Source organism: Ochotona curzoniae, unplaced genomic scaffold, assembly GCF_017591425.1.
Source record: "Ochotona curzoniae isolate NIBS_2020 unplaced genomic scaffold, NIBS_Ocur_1.0 contig_523, whole genome shotgun sequence".
Classification (NCBI taxonomy): Eukaryota; Metazoa; Chordata; class Mammalia; order Lagomorpha; family Ochotonidae; genus Ochotona; species Ochotona curzoniae.
In genome coordinates, this window is record NW_024466459.1 from 775,912 (window position 1) to 798,600 (window position 22,689).

Sequence of the window (22,689 nt, forward strand, 5' to 3'; positions counted from 1 at the left end):
ACAGTAAATGAAAGGCCCCAGAAACTGGTAAGGAAAAAACAAAAAAACACATTATGACATAACCTAGTAAAACTTCTGAAATCCAAGGATAAGAAATAAATCACAGTATTTCTCCAACAAAGGTAATAGTGGACTGGATTTAAGTACTAAGAAGTAGGAGATGTGGAGAGAATGTGGCCTATCTTAATGCATTTTTGATTGATAATCTGCAGAACTGTTAATGTGTTTGTTGTAGAGGAATGAGACGGGATGAAATCTATGACAGTTTATAGCACTTTGGGTTCAGTAAACATAAGTTGATGATTAATATCTGTGAATATCTGCATGATTTTTTACAATGGAAGTAAAATTCACACCATAGAATGTATCACTTAAAAATGTACAACTCAGTGGCTACTTAGTATAGTTACAGTATTGTTAAATTATGGCTGCTGTCTAACCCATTACTACAGATAGAAACGCCCTATTCACTGCTCATTCCTCCTCCTGTACGTCCCTGAAAGTCACTGAGCTGCTTTCTTTCTACATTCATCTATTCTGAGCCTTTCCTACAGATGGAATTGCATGGGACGTCACCTTTGGGATCTATGTTCTTTTATTTAGTTAATATGTTTTTAATGTTTTTTTGAAAATTTCTTTTATGGCCTAATAGTATTCCATTATGCATGTATACCACAGTTTTCTTTATCCATTTACCTTTAGTAATGTTTACTTTGTTCCATTTTCAGGCCATTATGAATAATGCTTCTGTGACCAACCATGTTTTGAGTTTGGGCTTCACAATTTGTTTGCGTTACTTTCAGGCATACCCAAGGGTAAAAGGGCTGGGTCATGTTGTGATTCTGTTCCTGTGTTTTTGGTTTTGGGTTTTGAAGAACTGCCAGACTGTTTTACACAACACAGCAACTGCACCATCTCACTTGGCACCAGCAGTGTGTGAGGGCTCTGACTTATCCACGTCCTCACCATTTGTCGTTACCGTTGTTGTTTTGAGATTTCCTTATTTCCATTTCGATGTAAAGGGACATCTCATTATGGCTTGGCTTGTGTTTCTATAGTGCTTGTTGAGCATCTTTCCTTATAGTAATTTGCCATTTGTGTATCTTTATTAGAAAAATGTCTGAATGTTTTTGTCCATTTTGAAACTGGGTTATTTTTTTTTTGTTACTGAATTTTAGGAGTTTTTATGTAGATCCTCTCAGATATATGATTTGCCAGCATTTTCTGTTTTTGATAGTTGTCTCTTCACTCTCTTAATATGTTTGCTTGAATGTGCCGGTTTTTTGTTGGTTTGTTTGTTCCAATGAACTCCGTGGTTGCTCATGCTCTTGGTGCCGTTACTAAGAATCAATTTCCATCTTCTTTTAGCATTCTAAAGTTTTTTTCCCCTAATGTCTTCCAGTTCCAAATTATCTCCTTATCCATCTAAATCTGCTTTAAACCCATCTTTGAGTATTTGGTTTCATAATTCCAGTTCTCCGTTATTTAAAACATTCACATAAAATCAATATCATAAAAACATTCATTTATCTTATAAAATTTTGCATCTGAAAAACCTCTATAGGGCACTTATTTAAGCGCTCACACATGTGTTGAAATGCTTTAGTTGGCCTTGCGAAGTGAAAATCAGTGCCGGTTTATACTGTTTCTGAATCATCCTAAAGAATATATTTTAATAGGGAAGGAAAACTCTTTCCTCACCAGCTCTTTTGTTCCATCTCATTGTGCCTGACAGGTGGCATCTCCACAGAAAGCGACTGTGCTTTTGAGCCCGACTATGCCGTCCCAACACTTGCAGTGAGTGAAGGTATGCAGCACATTCGGATTCTGGAGGGCGTGTCTCGCTCTCTTCCATCCTCCCCCTTACTCACTCATCAGTCTATCAGTGTTCGCCTCCAGCCTGTGAAGAAGTTAACTGGTAAGGACTTTACCTCAACTTAGTATGTGTAACAGGAGACCCAGCAGTGTGACGCTGCAGGTCATAGCAGATATATTCATGTGCATAGTTAGGGTTTTCCTCGTTGGCTTTCCTAATTGCCATAGACTCTTGGGAAGTGGTGCTCCTACTGGTTTTAATTTAGATAATTAGAATAGTACTCAGTTTGACAGATTGGTATATTTATTTTCTAAATGACCCATCTGCCATGGGCATATTTTTTCCTAGGTTTTCAGGAAGTTTCTAGTTTTTCCAAAATACACTGTTGTTCTGATTTCATTTATTAGCTTGTTCACGTCAGATTAACAGATGGAGCCCCTTTCCCCCTCCACTATTCATGCTCTTGTAATAATAAGAACTTGATAGTTCAGCAAAAGTACATCAGTTATATTTGTTTGAAATCAATATGTGTATTTAATCTCTAGTTTTAAAAGCTGATTTAGGTATTTTCTTAACAATTGAACATTACTACAGCTCTTAGGATATTTGCTTTAATTCATTGACTTGAATGACAGAATATGTGTTGTTCATTCAAATTCAGGTGTTAGATGTGTAATTCTGTCTTTATTAAATAAACATTTGTACTTTTAAGTTTTTTTAGGAAAAAATGTTTAGTATATAGTTAAAGAATTTGTGAAAATATGTAAGGCACTGTTTTAAATTTCTTCTCACATTATTAACATATCTCTGATGTCAGTTAAATTGACTGCTGTTGAATTATGAACACAAGAAATTAATCAAAAACAATATCAACTTTTTGCTATGTGTCTAAAATTGAGTTACATAGGGAGGTGTGACTATTACTGTATCATTTCAAAAGAAAATAAACAGAGGGATAATGGAATTCTTATACTATTCTAAGTAGAAAAAACTATAATTTTCATCAAAATAATTTTAATTCTCTTTCCTGTCATTTCAAAGAGTACAAATTAAATCTTTGCATTGTTTATTATATTTTAGGCATTTTCTAATAACTGAGTCAAAATCTACTGAGTCAGTCAATAAAATATACTAATAACACAATAGTACAAAGTATCCATTATGTTATAATATCTACAACTGTGATATAGGCAGACACTTTGCCAAATGTTTAAGACACTTCCATATCAGAGTAACAAGTTTTGAAAGTAGCTTTTTTCATTAAGACTTGCTTATTTTTATTAGAAAGGCAGATTTACAAAGAGAGAGACAGAAAGGAAGATCTTCCATCCTCTGGTTCACCCCCAAGTGCCTGTATCAGCTAGAGCTGAGCTGATCTGAAGTCACGATCCAAAAGCTTCTTCCGAGTTTCCCACACAGGTGCAGGTCCCAAGGCTTTAGACCATCTTCTGCTGCTTTCCTAGTCCATAAGCAGGGAGAGCTGGGAAGGAAGTGTAGCAACCAGGACACGACCTGGGGCCCTTATGGGATGCTGGCACTTGGGGGCAGAGAATTAGCCAGTTGAACCATGGTGCCGTCCCCAGAGTACCTGATTTTGACATCAGCTCCTTCTCCTGATCCCAGCTTCCTGGTAATGCAGACCCTGGGAGCAGCAGGTTATGATTCAAGTAACTGGGCTCCTGCCACCAGTAGAAAAAAACCTGGATTGTGTTTCTCGTTTCCAGTTTGGCCTCAGCTCATCAAGCCATTGCAAGCATTTGGAGAGTGAACTAGCAGCTCGTGCTTGCTCGCTCGCTCTTTTTCTCTCTCTCTCTTTCTCTCTTTTCCCCCTCCATTACTTGTGTGTTTTTCTGCCTCTCAAACTAATTAATTTTTAAAATGTAATTTTAGTAACTGAATAAAGTCTTAAGAAATATGAAAAAAAATCCTTCCCTTTTTGCTGTTAAAAAGGTGTTGTTGATTACTAAAAATACAAAACACTCAGATCTGATATTTGTCATATGTTACACTTCATTTTATAGCCCACACTGGAAGAAATATCAAGAAATATTTACTTTCTGGGAGGGAAGTGAGTTAGATTATATGAGGTTGAGAAGATAATCATGGCCTATTCCACGTGCCTATTCCAGTTTTGGGCTTCAACTTAAATAGGCATGATTTGCTACAAGGTTGGTGCACTTAGATCAAAGTCATATTTTTTGGTGCACACAATATGACAGAGATGAATAAAGCAATTATACAAAGATAATTTTTATTTTTGACATGTATGGACTATTGAGTCTTAATTTTTTGGTGTTTGAAATATATCAAATCTCTAGTGGATGACTGTCAAAATCTTAAGTACTTAAAGATTGAGAATGCATTTTGAAATGTCTGAATGAAAAAAAAATTAATTCTGTTTTCTAAAAGAAAATACCTTGAAAATGTTTCTGTGGCCAATTTTCTGCCACATGAAGCAAATGATAGAATTTTCTTGTTTAACCTGGTATGAAATTGCTTTCAAATTTAAAATAAAACCTTAGTCTGAGTATTCAGTTATCTTCCTATCCCCAAGTATGCTTTGTTAGGAATAAATAAAAGAGATTTTGAGTGGAGAAAGATTTACTGACCATATCCTCCAGAGGATATTTCTTACTTGGCATCATTTTGCAAAATGAATAATTTAAGGAATTAAGAGCTCCACTTAATGATTTATCCACTTTCATGTATTTCATGTGTGCTTCTATTCCTTGTATTTATATTACCACTCAGGCTAAATAACTAGGCTCAGAATAATCTATTCTGTTTCCTTTCTGACTTCCTCATATTTAGTTCTCTGTCTCTGGTACAATTAATGTGGTTTATTCATTATTGCTGAGTACTTTTTATTTACTCATTCTACGTATGTTTTGGTGGGACCCACTATGCACCAGGCACCTGTCTTCAAGGTTTTTATGTTCCAATTAGGAGGAATACTGACAATAAATGTAGAACCAATTAATAGAAATTTTAGATCATGACAAGTATTATGAAAGTTATATTATAGGAGGTGAGATGGAAACTAGCTTACAGGTGAAATTTCTTTGTATTGAATATTCAAAGAGAGTCAAAAAAGGTGCATGAGTTGGGTTGAACTGAAGAAAAGTGTCCCGCCATGGCAATATCTAGGTTCTGAACCTTCAAGACGAAGTGAACACCTGAAGCAAATCTCTAAAACAGAAATGAGTTTTGAATGTTAGGGAATGGAAGGAAAATGAGGATGGTTCAAGCAAAGTCAGGGGGAGAATGGCAGTCAATGAGTTGAAGCAGTATGCAGAATTTTGTGTGGTAAGGTGTCAACATTGTAGAATTCTGAACAGAGAAGAAATGAGAAGTGATATGATCAGATTTAACTTTTAACTAGGTGTTTTTGGCTGGTAGAGAATGAACTGTAAGGAACTAGAGTATACTGTGTTCATTAACCTTGCATGTTTTCCAGATACTTAAATAGTTATTGTCAAGTGGGTGCTTATATTTTTGTATTACAAGGAATAATCTTTTCCTATCATCATCATTCTATAACCCCTGTATATTTATCTTAGTCCTTGACACAGCCCGCCTGCAGAAATGGATCTATTTGCAAGCACTTTGACTTCAGCTTTGAGGCAGTGAGAAGGAACACAATCTGGAGTGTAAGATTAATTTTACACACATACACACTTTACTCAGTTAGTGAAGAAACAATACAGTGACAGTCATTACTAAGAAAGCTGTGGGTCTGTTGGTCAGACTGGCTCCAAGTAAGTCATTTTACCATAGTGGGTTTCTGTTTCTCATCTGTGAAAGGAATACAAGTAAATTGTGTGACTCTTACCACTTTAACATGGTTTGATAATACTTAAAACATTAGATGTCGGTTGGAATCTGAAAATGTTCAGGGATTCTTAAGCCATACTTACATATATTTCTTTTGGAAGAGAGGGCCGAGGCAGAGAGACTGAGAGATCTTTCCATCTGTTAGTTCATTTCCCTAATACCTATAACAGCTAAGGCTAGGCCAGGTCAAACCAGGAGCGAGGACCTCCTTCCAGATCTCCTGCATGTGTGACAGGAACCCAGGTTCTCGAGCCGGCATTGCTGCTCTCTAAATACTTTAACTGGAAGCTGATTGGAAGAACAGGGCAGCCAAGACTCCAGCTGGTGCTCTGAAATGAATCCTAGCCTTCCAGGTGACAGCTAAGCCTGCTCTACTACTACACCTGCCCAGATTCGTATTTTTCATGGAAATAGAAGGTGGATAGAAGGTCTCCCCTCACTCTCTGTCACTCTTTCCTGCAAATTAAAAACAATAATAACAATGAAACCTTACCTATATCATCTGATATAACAATTTAGGCTATTTTTTTTCTGTTTTTGTTTTTTCTATACCAAGTAATAGAAGATGCAGCCAAATTACTTAAGAAACAAAGAACTAGAAGACCCATGGGTTAGGCACACTTCAAGAGTGTTTACGGGGGGATGTGGAAGAAACTTTGCAAACACAACGTCGACCCTAGTTATGTGCCTTTTTTCATGTGTGTGATTTTTTTTTTATATAATATTGTAGAGACCCTCAGCATGCTCCTTTAAAACAAATCTTCCTTGTATCTATTTGGAAAGGAGAAGGGAGGGAGGAGGAAGCTGGGGAGAGGGAAGATGCCTCCAGTGTGCTGACTTGCTCCCCACATGCCCATCCCAGCCAGGGCTGGGCCAGCCTGAAGCCTGGAACCAAGAGTGACATCCAGGTCTCCAGTATGTGGCAGGGACCCAACTACATGAGCTGCCTCCAACTACCTGCTGCCTCCCATGGAACACTTTCGTGGAAAACTGGAATTAGAAGTGAAGCTGGGTGTCCAGCCCACACACTTCTACCTGGAATGAAATGTCTCAGATGGCATCTTAACCACTGTACCGAAGTCTGTCCCTCAACATACTTGTTAAATATGGATAGTTAGGATATGGAAATAATTCATTCTTTCAGTACTTATTGAATTTACACTTTTTACTTATTGTATTATTAAGTTTAGTAAAAGTTACAGTTTTAGTATTTACATGTTTAGGAGGGATATAATTAGTTCAACTTTTTTTTTTTGAGGTTATTTGTGAATATAACTCTTGGTCCCCGTTGGTGCAACTTTTTAAGGACAATTTGACAATGCTTATTAAAATCACAAAGTATATAATCCTTAGCACAACAATTTTACTTATTTTGCAGATAAATTTGAGCAGATTTTTAAAAATGTATATGTATATTTAGTATTGTTGACATAGCAAAAATGAGAAGATATTGATCCATGATAGGAAACCACATTTTCCTAAATGATACATACATAGACTCACTCATGTATCAAACTGGTGGATGTTTAGAAATAGAATAGCTCTCGGAAGTAGAAGTGTCATGTTTTGTCATATGACCTTCAAGTTTGTAATTTTACCTTGTGTAAAATCTAAGATCTCATGAGGAGAGACAGCCTGCTGGAGCCTATTCCGTTCTAATTAATAAGTCGTAACAACTGATGCTAACATGCTGAGCCTAACTTTTTTTAGATGCTACATATAGCCAAAATATTTTGTTGTGAATGAAATGTAAACATTTACTTGTTTCAGAGACATCCTAGAAAAATCTTTATAAACACTATAAACCTCGCAAACATTATCAAGGGCCATTGCATAGTAGTATTCTATAAAGTTTGATATTTTTTACTGTACTCACTATATATCTTTTATATAAGAATAATTATCCTACAGTTTTGGGAAATATACTGAAACTGAAGGTATGCTATCAAAATTTTGTTAGGAAAAATGTGAGATTGCTCTGAAAATTAAACAGCCTAGCATAAAAGAAAATGTAGAATTAAATAAGCAAACTAACATAAGAGAAACATTGGCTAAATGTTACTTTTCTTCTAATTTTTATTTTGGATCTTACGGACACTGAGAAAATTACTGAAAATCTAATTTAAAAATATCAAGGGCCTACAGGAAATTTTAGTCTATAACCTTATTTACTTTAGTATGCTTATAATACTACAGCATATAAGTAAACACCTTGTAATTTGAGGAAAACATTGGAATTAAAAATGTATTATGGTGTATTTGTGGGCAAAGTCTCTTATTGCTAACTGCTAGATACTATTTATTTTTGTAATATTATTTGAGGAAATGCATATGAAAACTTTTAAGCTCTTTGAAAAATAGTTCTAATGAAAATATTGGCTCTGCTCCTCATTCAGTTGCTGTTTCTAATTTAGCTCTCCCTATCTCTAATTCAGGTTCTCTAGTTTATGGGTTACAAATTTGCCTGGTAGCCGCCAAAGTTAATTCAATAGTAGGAGTGGAGAAAAGGGAGCTCTTTCTTCTGTTTCTAGTGCTACAGAGCTTATTTCTTCAGTCTTCCAAACAAAGTTAAAAAAGGAAATTACTTCATCCAGAATAAATAATTTTATTCATCATGAGTCAATACTATTGAAGAAAAGTAGAACTGGACAGTAATGTGATTTTAAAAAATGGATTTTATTCAGGAAGTATTGCAGTAGGGAGAAAGAGACCTCAGTATAAAACAGGACTCATTTCCAATTCAGTGACAATGCTGAGGGGCATTTCTCGCCAAGAATCAGTAGGGGTTGAAGGAAGAATCAGTGAAGAGAAGAGAATTAATAGGAGGTATCAAGAGTAAGACATTGTCAGGATCAGACAAAGTATCAAATGGTGCAGAGTGTCATTAAGTTGAATTAGTAGGATTCTTGCTACAACTGGATTGGTAAATTTGAGGATAAGGACCAAAGATGCGGTGTAATTTATGTATTTATTAGTATTTCTTTGAGCTTTAATATTAATGCTTACATCATTGAGAGGCATGCATGCTGATGTGGGCCTCTGATAGGGAGGAGAGGGTCAGGCAAGGAGGAGGGTGGGTGGGACAAATGTTTCAGTCCTCTTTTTTTTTTTTCTTGTATTACAGGGGAAGAGGGGGGTGGTCCTTTGATGATTCCCTTGAGACTCCAGTGCAGAGAAGAGTTTTTCAAGGATGCTACTTGAGAGGTTTTGATAGTTCTAACAAGTTGGTTTGGTTGCTCCGAGTCTGAGAAAATCTTTCCAGGGTCTATAGGTTGACAGATTCCACCTTAATGTTATAAGGTTCACCGCTGGGGGGAAGTCCGTTCCTGGGCCTTTTCTCCGCGCAACGGAGAGGCAGAGAGAAAAGCAGGAAACTGCGGAGACAAAAAGGTCCAAACGAAAAAGGTGCACAAAGAAGTGTGCGGGAGGCTTTTACACCCACCTCCCGCAATATGGAAACCAGAGCGGGTGCCGCTTTTGTCCTTATTAGGAGAGCAAATGCCGGCTGAGGGCATCGTTGGTTGGCCAGGGCTCCATTGCCCTGGTGATGTTCCGGATCCACACCGCCTCTTCTGGGTCCTGCTGGAAGTAGGAGTGACACGTTGGGTCTGATGTAAGTTCCGCCCACCTCCAGAGCCTCAGGCACCATCAAGTGTATACACAGACCCAGACATTTGCTGCAAAGTTTGGTAAGGAGAGTAGTCCAACCTGTCCTGCTTTCCATCCTCTGATGAGACCCTCAGCGTCCCCTGCTGGTCTACATGATCTGGCTGTCATACGGGCATTCTGTCCATTTTTTGCACAGGCCTCAGCAACTGTGGAGGCCTAGTCCCAATACATGCACTTCAAGATACAACCAACTATACTGTGATTTTCCCTGTGGCCAGGGTCTGAGTCCAACAGTCAGGGAGATCCTCAATAAATCTCCCCTGGAGTAACCTCTGACTTGACTCACATATGCCAGCCAGTGCAGAGTAAGGTATGGTTTGTCACCTGTACCAGCTAACGCACATAACAGTGAGTGCAGCTCTGTCACTTCTGCCTTAACACCCACCACACCTTCTCACATGAATCAACAGGTGCTGTGTCCCAGCCCAGCCTGCCTGCCACAGTACCAATTCTCACACATACCAGCAGGTGTCACAGCCTAGTTTGGGGAAGCCCCAAGAACCCCCACCAGGCCTGCCCCCTTGCCCTGGTTGTTTGTGTGTGCCAGCCTCTGCTGCAGCCTAACCCAGTCCAGCCCACATCCATCTGGCTCTCATGTACAGCCATGGGTGTTGTAGCTTAGCTCAGCCCAACCAGCCCCCAGACCTAGCTCTCAGGTTTGCCTTGTCCATCCTGGCCCACCCCTGCCCTGGTCTCACACTTCCCAGTGGTAGGTACAGCCTAGCAAGGGAGTGCCCGTCCTTCCCCAATGAGGCCCTTCCCGAGACCTGGATCTTGTGCTTGCCAGTGGGTACTGTGGTCCAACCTGACATTATTCACACCCAGTGCTGGCACTTACCAGCTGGTGCTGCAGCCTAGCTTAGCTGGCCCACACCCATGCTGGCCCTCATATGCACCTGCGAGGACAGCAACCTAGGCAGGCCCACCAGCCCCCAGCTTTTGTGAGCACCAGTGGGCAGTGAGTGATGTTGTTTAGCCCAGCCCAGGTCTCCTAAATAAGTGGGTGCCTTGGCCTGGCCCACACATGCCCTTGGGTTTCCCCCCATCTAAACCACTCTGTCTCAGACTCTTGCCTACCTGCAAATGCAGTGGCCAGTAGAAGACCAGTAGAAGACCCCAGACTGGGCCTTCCCTGTCAAACATGCCCTTAGCTGCTTTTACTCCAACCCATCCCCAGACTCCTTCCCCAGCAATCTATAATCCCACCCCACATCCCAACCTGGAGGCCAAGGTGGTGGCTTGTGCCAGTCCAAGAGTTCCCTGCCTTCCCCACTCTTTAAAAAGAGAAAGGAAGGAAGGAAGGAAGGCAGGCGGGAGGGAGGGACAGGAAAGAAAGAAAAAATAAGCAATGTGCTGGCACACTGGTAGAGTTAACACAAACTTGGCATTAACCAGGCCCAGAATGCCCACCAGCTGCTTTTCTCCCAGCATTGTAACTCTTGCCTAGGTACAAGGCAGCCTACAGTAGGGGATGCAACATAGTTTAGAAAGGGCCTTAGCGGAGCCTGACTAAGGGTCTTTACCATTCTGTCTTGATTTTGAGCAAGTAAATAGCAAATAAAGAATATTTTGTAATTATTATGCATACTGGATTGACAACATAATTAAGTGTATTCTTAAATTTCATAAGAAGCTAGCCTGTTTATATATGTGAAATAACTTTATAGTCTATTTATTTTCCTACTTGAATGACTGTCACTTACACCTAGTAGAAAGTATGATTTACAGTACTATCATGTTTACTTAATAGCAGGATGATATATAGTAGCTCTAATATTTCTGCATATAGTCTATTGAAATATAATGACCCTGTCTTCCTACCTCTGCTCAGCCGCTCATGGGAAGTAGGCAGCTTTCACATGAAATATGAATAATGTCAATTTCCCTAATAAAGGAGAAGAGTATCAGAAGATGTAAAAGCATTATTTCTAAGAGGTACTCCTAAACAAAATAAAGCTTGCAAATGAAAGGATAGAAAATAGATACCAGGCAAGTACTAACAAAAAGATACCATTATTTGCAATAATGTCAAACAGATTTTTAAAAAGAATAGTTGGATCGGGCCCGGCGCAGTGGCGCAAGTGGTTAAGTCCTCGCCTAGCACGCCCGGGATCCCATATGGGTGCCGGTTCTATCCCGGCAGCCCCGCTTCCCTTCCAGCTCCCTGCTTGTGGCCTGGGAAAGCAGCAGAGGACGGCCCAAAGCTTTGGGACCCTGCACCCGCGTGGGAGACCTGGAAGAGGCTCCTGGCTTCAGATCGGCATAGCATCGGCCGTTGCGCTCACTTGGGGAGTGAATCATCGGACGGAAGATCTTCTCTGTCTCTCCTCTCTGTATATCTGCCTTTCCAATAAAAAAAATAATAAAAATAAATCTTTAAAAAATTTTTTAAAAATAAAATAAAAAGAATAGTTGGACCAAAAAGTATTTTTGATGTTTTATACAATTTATGAAATACATAAGTATTGGTCTCTTATGCATGAAACTACATGGCATCAAAATAGCTAAAGCAACCCAATAGAAGTAAAAACACATGCATTCAGGCCAAAATGTGTGCACATTTGTTCATAGCAATTTTGTTCAGAATAACTGAAAAGTGAAAAATACCCAAATGCTCATTAGATGATGAATGGATAAATAAAATGTATATCCATGTCCATATTATTTGACAATTAAAAAATAAATGACTCACCTGCTCACAGTATAGCATGATGTATCTTGAAAACATTATGCTGGGGCAGAGACACCTGGAAGCCATCTAGGAGTGCCACTTATAATCCTGCTTCCTGCTTCCTTGCATCTGGGGAGGCAGCAGATGATGGCTCAAATGCTTGGGCCCTTACTACCTACGAGGAGGAACCAGATGGAATTGGAGGCTCCTGTATTTAACCTGGTCCAACCCTGGCCAACTAATTTAGGCATTTGGTGAGTGAACCAAAGATAGAAGATATTGGTCTCTCAGTCTCTTTGCCTTTCAAATAAAATGGGAACAAAAACACTGTCCTCTCACGGCAGGAGCTGGAAGGGCAAAAGAGCCAAGCACTGAAGCCTCATAAGGTCTTAAATTCCATCCTGGAGGAGAGAAGCCCTTATGTTGTAATCATTTCTTTTTTTTAATTGATATTTATAAGTATAGATAATCATTTCTGAGTGCTGTCACATGGACCACTAGGTCTCATCACAAGAATCAAGTAATCTTTGTTTCTTTCCCTTAAAGCAGGCTGATAATGAAGCTTGGCAAACTTTGGAGTCAGATATTTGTCCATCAACAAGGATCCCATCAACTCACTTTGCTGTATCAAAAGGATAACTTTTCTGGGAATTTTTCTTCCTGGACAATATAATTAGGGGGTTTTCTACTCTTCATCTTTGCTTTTGTCTTTATGTTTATTTTTTGGATAATATTTACCTAAATCAAAATATTCCTGATATGACTATATTTCTTTTTGAAGATGTTTTCCTATGGTTTTAACTATATAAGGTGTTTTTTATTTTGAATTTGTACCTTCAAACCCTTTTCCTTTTCAAGGATTGCTTCTGGCTCCTTTCTTATGCATTTTTAAAGAGATCTACTTTCCTAAAATCTTGCCAAAATCTGGCTTTGTTTAGCATTTCTTTAGGAACTGTGGCCAATGAAAGATCAAAACAGGGTCACCCTAGACCTAAGGTAGGAAGGCAGCTTTAGTAATACAACCTGGTAGCAGTCCTGAACATGAGGGTTCTTTTCAGTAGGCAATTGTTAAGTGGCACAGGAAATGACTAGAACCTTTAAATCTGAGGGAGTCTCCCCACCATCAGGAAAAATGCCTACCAAGGGCATATAAAAATAATGACTGCTTTCACCGGGTCTTTTGACTGATGTGACAGAATTAAGACTCAGAACTCCAGGCTCAAAAGAACTAATTCAGGGATGAGAGGCAAGCTCTTCAGGGTAAAATCAACACAAAAGATAGAACCAGCCTAGATTCTTATCTCACATGAAAGAATTTCCATGTGGACAATTCATTGAACAAAGCAAGAATTATGAAAGGTAGAAACTTCCTACCACAGAAAATCAGAAAGTGAGGAGGGGACTCCAAGAGAAGACAGCCTGAGAAAAAGGTAGAAGAGGTGTATTTTAAGCACAGTTCAGGTGGACAGATTAAGAGCTAACAGTCAGCAAGAGGACAGGTGTGGGCAAAGCCCATGAGAAGGCCAGAACTGTAATCCATCCCATCTGGCTTGCCCACAATAAGTCCATCAGCAGGATGTGACTGGTAACTCTTTTCCATTGTCATAAGCTAAAAACTCAGGAGAGTGGATCACTGCTGTGATAAAACTGGAAACCCAGGAGTGGTGCTGGCATGCTGCCTTGCTAAGGGAAGCTTTTTCAGGAGAAGTAAGCATCTTGTATACTTTTAAAAGAAACGTCTCTTTTTCTCATCCCAACAGGGAATGAGAATACACTGGTTAAGAGTCCGTTTGGATAAAGAACCAGATGAAAATCCCACGCTTATTCCTTTGTCAACTCTCCTGGACAGGTGGACTCCTCTGAGCCTCTGCTTGCTCGTGTGTAAAGTGGACATAAGAACATGTTAGGCGGAGAGCAATAAGGAAACAGGCAGTTTCTGTTCGTAGCTTTTACTGTGCAAATATTTACATATGCTTTGACAGTGCCTTAGGTTTGCATAGCTTTGTCTTTAGCTCTATTAGACTACATAATATTCAGTACTGTACCTGGATATAATTCTTACTATTTAAAAAGGCGTAAAATATAGTAATAATCTGTTTTTAATGAGATTAGGTAAACTATTTTGCTTTGCATTGAATTTTATTATCCTCTATGATCACTCATTTTATTTGAAATTCCAAATTATATATCATTGTTTAAATAATAAATGCTGCACTATAGATAAAATATTTAAATGTCTTCAGGGGAGAATAATAAAAGCAACCCCAATAAGTGAAAAGTTGGCCATCAATCAATGAAATAATCTCTTGTATCCTTTTAGTTGCTGTGTGGTGGTTCTAGGAGTTGGATTTCACTTTCTTTAAAAAAAAAAAAAGATTCATTTATTTTTATTGAAAAGGCAGATTTACAGAGAGGTCAAACAAAAAGATATTCCATCTTGAGTTCATTCCCCAAAAGCCACAATGGCTAGAACTGAGCCAATCCAAAACCAGGAACCAGAAACTTCTCCCTTGTCTCTCATATGGATGCAGCAGCCCAAGGAGTTGGGCCATCCTCAGCCGCTTTCCCAGGCCACAAGCAGGAAACTGGATGGGAAGTGGAGTACATGGTTTGCTGGCGATTGCAGGCAGAGGCTTAGCCAGTTGAATCATCATGCTGGCCCTGGATATCACTTTTGAACATTGGGATAATAGAAACAAATTCTTCATTATCCATGTTTCCTCTATGATCTTCCCAGAAAATACAGCAAGATTTAATGTAACAGCTCCTAGGAAGTCTGTTGTTACACTGTCCTCTGTCTGCCTGTCTTGCCTCCTGTTGTGGAATGTGAGCAATTTAAAAATGTCAGGACTAAATACCATTGGCCACAGGGAGACTTTCAGTCACAAAGGCGATAAGTGCCTTTAGAAAGAAGAAAATTATAGAATTGTGATAATGTAAAACTTATTACAGAATGTAAGTTCACATTATACCATTTTATACTAAGCCATGTATTTTCTTATTATAGAAAATTATGCATCCAAATTGATGTATTCAGTGACCAAGAGTAATGAACACGTTGATTGACAGAATACTTATTTTTTGATGAGGATTTCAAACACCAGAGGGCAGAGTGTTCCAAAGGACATTTTTGTTTCAACTGGCTTTTCTTTGCTATAAATATGGGATCCCTACCACATAAATAATTCTTTCATGTTATTGATGGAATTTTAAATAAAATTTGACCATGTTGGAATCTTCTATGCGGTGTTTATCTGTTTTGATCATTTAGCCAGTGCATAATGATCACTGTTTAAAGTGACACTAGTTATGGCTGAACATCGTGTTTTCCCCGTTTTTGGTTAAAGTCTGAGTTTCTGATTTCAGAAAGTGATTTTAAAAAATTAGTTTTGTAGGCATCTGAATCATTTCATATATGATAATGACATAAAATGAGAAAAAGATTTGATATGAATATATCTTTTTGGTATATAGAGATCTTACAACACATGCTCGTACAACAAAAAAAAGTTCAGAAAGAACCACCTGCCTGCTAATGACTCTTTTCAAATGATCAAAATTTAGAGATGGAATTACACCTTTGAAAAAATTTTAGTTAGAATCTGTATTAAAATCAACCTATAAGGTAAGAATTTAATATAATGAAAATTATACTTAGAAATCTCTTAAATATCATTCATTAAACAGAAATACTCTTGAGAATATGTCTAGTCTTGCCAGTTCACCTTTCACAGTTTTAACTCTCCTGTTCTGATGACCAGATGAAATAGTTGGCTAATGTATAGGGGCCACATTATACAGTTTTGAAGAACACGTTTCTTTCTCTTCTCTGTCATCACTGTACTGCTGCAGGTTGAACCCTCAATCTGGAGCTGTAGCCATTAATAGGAAAGCCACAACCACACATAGAATCACATGGATTGACTTTCTTCTGTGAAAACAGAACATAAGTTCATCTCTCAGTTAGTACCATCTTGCATTTAAACACTACAAGGATTAGCCCTGATGATTGCTTTTCTAGAGAAAACTTATGAAGGGGAAAGACTAGAAAAAATATTTTTAAAAAATTTAAGAGCTTGATAATAACTTTTAATTATAACACAGTTAAAAATTAGTAGCCAGATGAAGAGCTTAGCTCATTAAGTCTCTCCCTCTCCCCTTACCTTTCAATCTGTTTTTCATACAAAACAAAATGTTAGGTTTTAAACACACTTAAAGTTCTTACAGTTCTTAACATTGTTACACGCAGCTAATTCCCACAGCCAAGTCCTCTTTTCAAGATTAGTTTGCCACAAGCTGAAATCCCAAACGCAGCAAGGTGCTTAGTAGGTCCTTTATTCCAGCAGGGTAGGAACGGAAGCAGGGGTGGAGGGGCAGAGAACTGGAAGCACACATCCATCGCTATGAAGGGGTGGCTTAGGATCAGCGACATCACAGGTAAAGCTGTATATTCCATCCAGAGACACCATCTGTTCGTACCAGCCTCCATTTTAGGCCAGCTCTCCTCTCTGTCCAACCAGGCAATGGGAGTCAACGGCATAAAGGTTCGCACCTTGTTTATGATGTTTCTTCCAATACCCCACATGAAAAGAAAGATGGTCCTAGGCTTCACATTACACCTGGCCAGACCTTAACAGCCACCTAATTATCAAACCCTCCTATTAACTTCTGGATTTGGATAATAGCGGAACTTTCCTGGGTGGTCCCAGAACTCCAGTGCCCATGTATATAAGACCTCAGAAACAGTTTTTGCTAGTTGGCACCATAGCCATGAGAGCCACTGTCAGCTGGAGCCCTGGCTTTACCATAGGCACTTTGCTCCTGCATAGATCAGAAAGGCCAGAATAATCACCTTAGCTCCTGATAAGAGCCAGAGTTCCCATGAGCAGAGGCAGGGAAAGAACACAGCACTAGAAGCAGTCCTGACAATCTCCACTAGAACATGGACACTACAGATCAGAAGCAAGCGTTTCTCTTTCCCACAACCATACATGTTATCTTGTTGCTTCTTTTTATATCCTGTTTCTCAAGACTTCATTAAATAGTCTTAACCAATTTTCCATGCATGTTCTAGCCTAAGTCTCCCCACTAATACCACACAACAAAAGACTTGGGTATTAGGGCTGAGCAGAAGTGACCCCAGTTCCCTGCCACAGCCAAACGGACGCTCCATCTGAGAATGGCTGGAATGTGGAGTCTGCACAGAAAGTCAGCATCTGCCATGATGATCCATCTGCCACCACAGAGACACCCCGAGAAGCTCCTCACACCAACCCTCAGAGACTCATATTCCAACGAGCTTCAGGGAGAAGTCAGGCCATCTTTTCAAAGGGACTTTTGATAACTAACCCCTCCCTCCATTCCTGTGTCATCCACTGAAATATATTTTTCTAACCAAACCATCTTTTGCTGGACTAGGAGCTTTCCATTCCTCTCCCACCAGAATGCAACCACCGCCCAGAGAATACTGCACCCAAACTCAGCTTGAAGAGGCCATGGAGAACAACGCCCTTTTTCTTTATATATAACAAAAGGGAGGAATGTGAAGAGTGGTTCAAATATCAGTCATGTAGACTGAGACCAGGCCATCTTTGACCTTGCGCCATTTGCTGCTGCTTCCCAACAGCTCACGAAATTCACACTGTTCTGGTTATCCACCAATCAGATGTAACCTGGCGCCTTCCCTGAGAATGCCACTCCCCAGTCTCTCTGGCCCCTTCCGTTAGTCCCCACCCACCTACCTGTGGCTGAGATCATCTCAGTGCCCAGTCCCTGGGGTCAGCACACAGCCCACACGGCCCTTCCCTTCTCCTTCCCCCACTCTTCCCCTCCCTTCTCACCTGGCTCTTCCCCGTCCTCCTCCATCTTGTCCCCTCCCCTGCCCTGGCAGCCCCCATCCTGCCACCATGGCAGGAGACGTGTCCCTTCCAGTTTTCTACCTCTCCACCCCTGCTCCTGTTCTGGAATAAAGGACCTATTAAGCACCTTGCTGAGTCTGGGATTTTGGCTTGCGGTAAACTAATCATGAAAAAAGGACTTGGCTGCGAGAATTAGCTGCATATAACAATGTAAAAACTTTAGGAACTTTAGGTGCGCTTAAAACCTAATACAAAACATGTGTGTTTTGTGTTTTAAATTATCCTGTGTCCTCATTCCAGTTCTTGTAGAGCATGAGCAATATTAAAATGAAAGCCACTAGAAAACTGATTTGTTGTTCAAGTTAAAACTTTTAAAGAATTATTCTAGAACTCATCTAGTGTATGGATCTAAGCTTGATTTAGGGGGTAAGGGAATGAGAGAGAAACTTGCTTTCTTTCTCCTAAGGTGTTGAGTTATTAGTATTATTTTAAAAATAAGAACTAAAGCGGGTTTTCTTAAAATAAGCATTAAAGAATGCGACGTTGTGGCACAGATGGTTAAACTGCTGCTTTCTGCATCAGTACTACATTTCTGAATGCTGGTTCAAGTCCCAGATGTCCTACTTCTGGGCCAACTTCGTGCTAATGCACCTGAAAAAAGTAGCGGAAGGTGTCCCAAGTGCTTGGACCCATGCCACCCGTGTGGGAAGTCAGGATGGAATTCCTGTCTCCTGACATAGACCTGACTCACACTGGCTCTTTCATCATTTGAGAAATGAACCAGTACATGAAGAGCTTTCTGTCACCCCCTCTTCTTTTGTTGCTCTGCTTTTCAATTAAATTTAAAAAATTAAATCTTTCTAGAAATTACTGTAAAAGCATCAGTGTGTGGCACAGTAGGCTGTCTGCTCTATGCTGTTCCACCATCCCGTATGAGCATCAGTTTGAGTCCTGGCTTCTGCAGTTCCAACCCAGCTCCCTTGTATTGTGCCTGAGAGAGCAGCAGAGGATGGTCTAAGTACCTGGGCCTCTGCCACTTCCGTGGGAGATCCAGACAGTCTAGCCTCCTCCTTCAGCCTGGTCCAGGCCTGACCATAGTGGCCATTTGAGGAGTGAACCAGTAGATAGAAGATTCATTCATTCAAGCCCCATCCCACTCACTTTTTTTCTCTCTTTGTGACTCTGCCTTTCAAATAAGTACTAATTTTTTTTAATTTACTCTTCAGGTAGATAATATGTAATTTTAAAAATGTATTATGTGGAAGTGATTAGACTGTCAAGGAGATACAGAAATGAGATATGTTGTCCATGGAATTTTCAAATCACACATAAATGCTTATTTTTTTAGCTTACTTACAGTTTCTAGTTAGGTAAAATAAAAATAATTGAATATCAACAAGTTGATATTTTGCATGTTCTTTATTATGTACCTTTTTGTGTAAGTCCTGTTGGCAGTAAAAGATATTTTCATAATTATCTTTAATAATCATGCAACACTAGTCCATTGCATCTTTGTTTACTCCTATTCTAAAGGAAATAATTTCATGTGATGAATATGTACAATATGATGAGACCAAATACCTCATCAAATATAGAAACTAGTTGGAAAAATAATTACTTTTTCAAACCATTTTCTTTTTTTTAGAAGATTTATTTAATTTTTATAGGATGTCAGATATACAGACAGGAGAGAGAGAGAGAGAGAGAGAGGAAGAGAGAGAGAGAGAGAGAGAGAGAGGAAGATCTGTCCATTGATTCACTCCCCAAGTAGCCACAACGGCTGAGGCTGTGCCAATTCCAAGCCAGGAACCTGGATGCTCTTCCGGGTCTCCCCTGTGGGTGCAGGGTCCCAAGGCTTTGGGCTGTCCTCGACTGCTTTCTTGGGCCACAAGCAGGGAGCTGGATGGGAAGCAGGGCTGCTGGGATTAGAACTGGCACATATATGGGATCCAAGTGCATGCAAGGTGAGGACTTTGAGTGCTGAGTCTACCAAGCTGGGCCCTCTGGCCATTTTCTGTATCTGTTAAGTTCTACTGAGATCCAGTTCTTACAGACTATTTTTGCTTACTTAGATTTTTCAAGACATAGATGTTTAGAATTTCAAGTTTTTGTTTTGTATTATTGTTTTTAATTCTATTGCCACAAGAGCTTTAGGGAGAAACAAGGAAAATGTACTAATACCATGCTTTACTGATGGTGAATCAGAGGTTTGGAGTGAATCAGTAACTTATCCTGGGAAATAATTCCAGTCAGGAGACCAAGCAGTATCTGTCTTTCCTTGTTAGTCACATTTTGCAAAGGTCATTGTTTCTTGAGATTAACACACTATAAGTCTATGACCCACAGATTCATAATTTTATATAAGAACGATTATAATGAAAAATTTAGTAAGTAAATTTACCCTTTACAGTATCCTTTATACTGTATCTGAATATTTCATTAGGTGAGCGGTGATAGAATAGAAACACACATTGATGTTATAAAACAGTTTCCTATGGAATTACTTTGTTGAAATAGTTGAAATGATTTGCATATAGTGCCAGCAAACCATGATGCAGGATTCTAATCAGGTTTTCTTTCTGCACAAATTCTGGAATACTGCAGGAGTACTGTTACGGCACCCATGCATTGGCGTTTTGCCTCACCCCTACTCCCATGATCCCTTTTAAAAGCTCTCCTGCTAGGCACTGGAAGGGAAGGAGCTCTTCTGGATTCCTGGAAGGACCAAAGAGGAAGTTTCCTCGGGCCCTGTCAGGAGACGAGCCTTTACAGTCACGGGATGGAAAAGTAACCCCACTACACAATGATTGAGCAGATTTCCTAGATTGCAAATAAAGGCTATGAGTGTCTGATGAATCTTCTTTAATCCAAAAGGAGCACAGGAGACCGTGTCCCTCTCTTTGCAATTGTCACCGTTACTACTTAGTTCATCACTTGATGGCGCTGCAATTTTGGTGTGTCTGATGCTCATCTGAGTAAAAGATATTTAATTCGCTTTTCAAAGTCTTTAACAAAGAATTTCCGCTATCTCAAATTCTACTTAGTTGCAGCAAAGTACCACTGTCCTATTTTAAACTCTAACTCATTAAATTATGAAGATACACTAGACACATACATATTGGCTTGCTAACGTACTATTAATTTTAATTACCTCAGTTTGCAGTGTTTTGTTTGTTTGTTTGTTTGTTTCTGTCTACCTGCTATATTCTCGACGTATATCAACACAGCTATGAATTCAAAATTCAGAAATATAACCGGGAGGAAGATTCTGTAATGAGAGTTTATGCCTTTAAGGCATGAGGAGCTTACAGCTTTTTAATATAAATTGTTCTGAGAATCCATGTCACAGCTCCTTATATGGTGCTGCTTCCCCCTCCCCGCTGGTTGCTATGACAACAGCAGCACTGCACCATTCATCAGCTGTGGACCTGGGCTGCACTGCTAGCCTTCTGTGTTACTCCTGAATGTTAGCAAGAATATCCGTGCATCATTCATTCTTTAATGCTGCGCCATTGGAAACCTAAGAACCAGTTCTTCTAGCAATTTGCTCTAACAGAAAGGTAAACTAAACTGCGCCAGAGGGAAAAATGTATAAAAATACTTCCTTTTTTCTCCTAATGGAATCATACAGTGTGTATTTGCTGCAGTATTATGAAGGAATAGTCTTCTGTCAAGCAATCTGATGAGAAGAATTCATATGTATCATCGGTCTTGCAATCATTAGTTATTCCAAACAAATACCACAGCGTCCTCTGCATACAAAAAGCAGCAGGTGAGGCTGTTGTTGGGAGTTGTGTGTCCCCGTGGGAGCAGCTCCTGTGCTTTGGGACCGTAGTCGACATCTGCTATAAGAAGTATCACCTGTAATGCACAGTAAGTTCTGGGCAGTGTGAAGAGCTGATTGGAGGCGGTTAAAGGGTGAATCATTGCTGAGGTGGCGAGGCTGGTAGCTACGTGAGCAGTGAATACAAGGCTTTCAGGTCTCCACGCCAAAGGCTGTGTAGTATCGACTAATGGGGAGGAATCACTGGAGCCTGTGGGTATTGTGAGTAGCATGTTTGTGTGTTACAGGATTTCTCAGCGGGAGGGTCTGCTTGCAGCTCTGTTAAACAGAAACGCAGCCTCACAGAATTGGGCACCTCGCGTTGAGGAAAGCCATGAACAGTCATTTGGCAGATATATTTATATATATATATATATTTTAATTGTGTTCTTTAAACATTTATATGCATATATAAATCTTTTAAAAATAATTTTATGCTTTTGAAATGAATATTCATGGCAAAGAGAACTGTTTAAAATTCAATTTTTAAATATATATGTGAAGGCCAGATTGCACTTCTTTTTAGATTATGAATTCAAATTAGATCTCTGCTTCCTACTGTAATACCCTCCATAGGAAAAATACCTTTTTAAAAAAATAACAGTATTAAAAGCTAGAATTTTGTAAGCATGCTGCCTTAATACATCAGATTTTATTATGTCATTAACTGGGATTATTTACAAATGAATATTTTTGCAGTTTAAGAATTTTTTAAAACACCTTGATATGATTTTCCATATAGAATTTTTTTCTGTTATCCCAACTAAATTACAGCTAACTTAGAAATTTATCATTTTTATGTGTATTTTTAGAACATTTGGTAATTATCACATTAAAGTAAACTCTATTTACAGGCTGGATTTTCTGAAAAGACTCTACTTATTTTGTGACCCTTATTTTTCCTTTTTAGCTAACTAAACCATGGTAACTTAGAAATATCCAAAAGTAATAATATGATTTTTTTCAAAATTAAAATATTTGCATGGATCTTTAGCCATCTCACAAAAGAAAAAAAGTA

General features: G+C 39.2%; 1 protein-coding gene across 1 annotated transcript in view; it reads left to right on the forward strand.

Annotated features, from left to right (window-relative positions):
• The window catches only part of TANC2 (tetratricopeptide repeat, ankyrin repeat and coiled-coil containing 2), a 280,763-nt gene that overhangs the window by 96,420 nt on the left and 161,654 nt on the right, over positions 1–22,689 (forward strand). Inside the window, exon 4 of the mRNA XM_040989463.1 lies at positions 1,736–1,807. Within this exon, the coding sequence (XP_040845397.1) occupies positions 1,736–1,807 (72 nt within the window). The remainder of the gene's footprint in view (positions 1–1,735; positions 1,808–22,689) is intronic.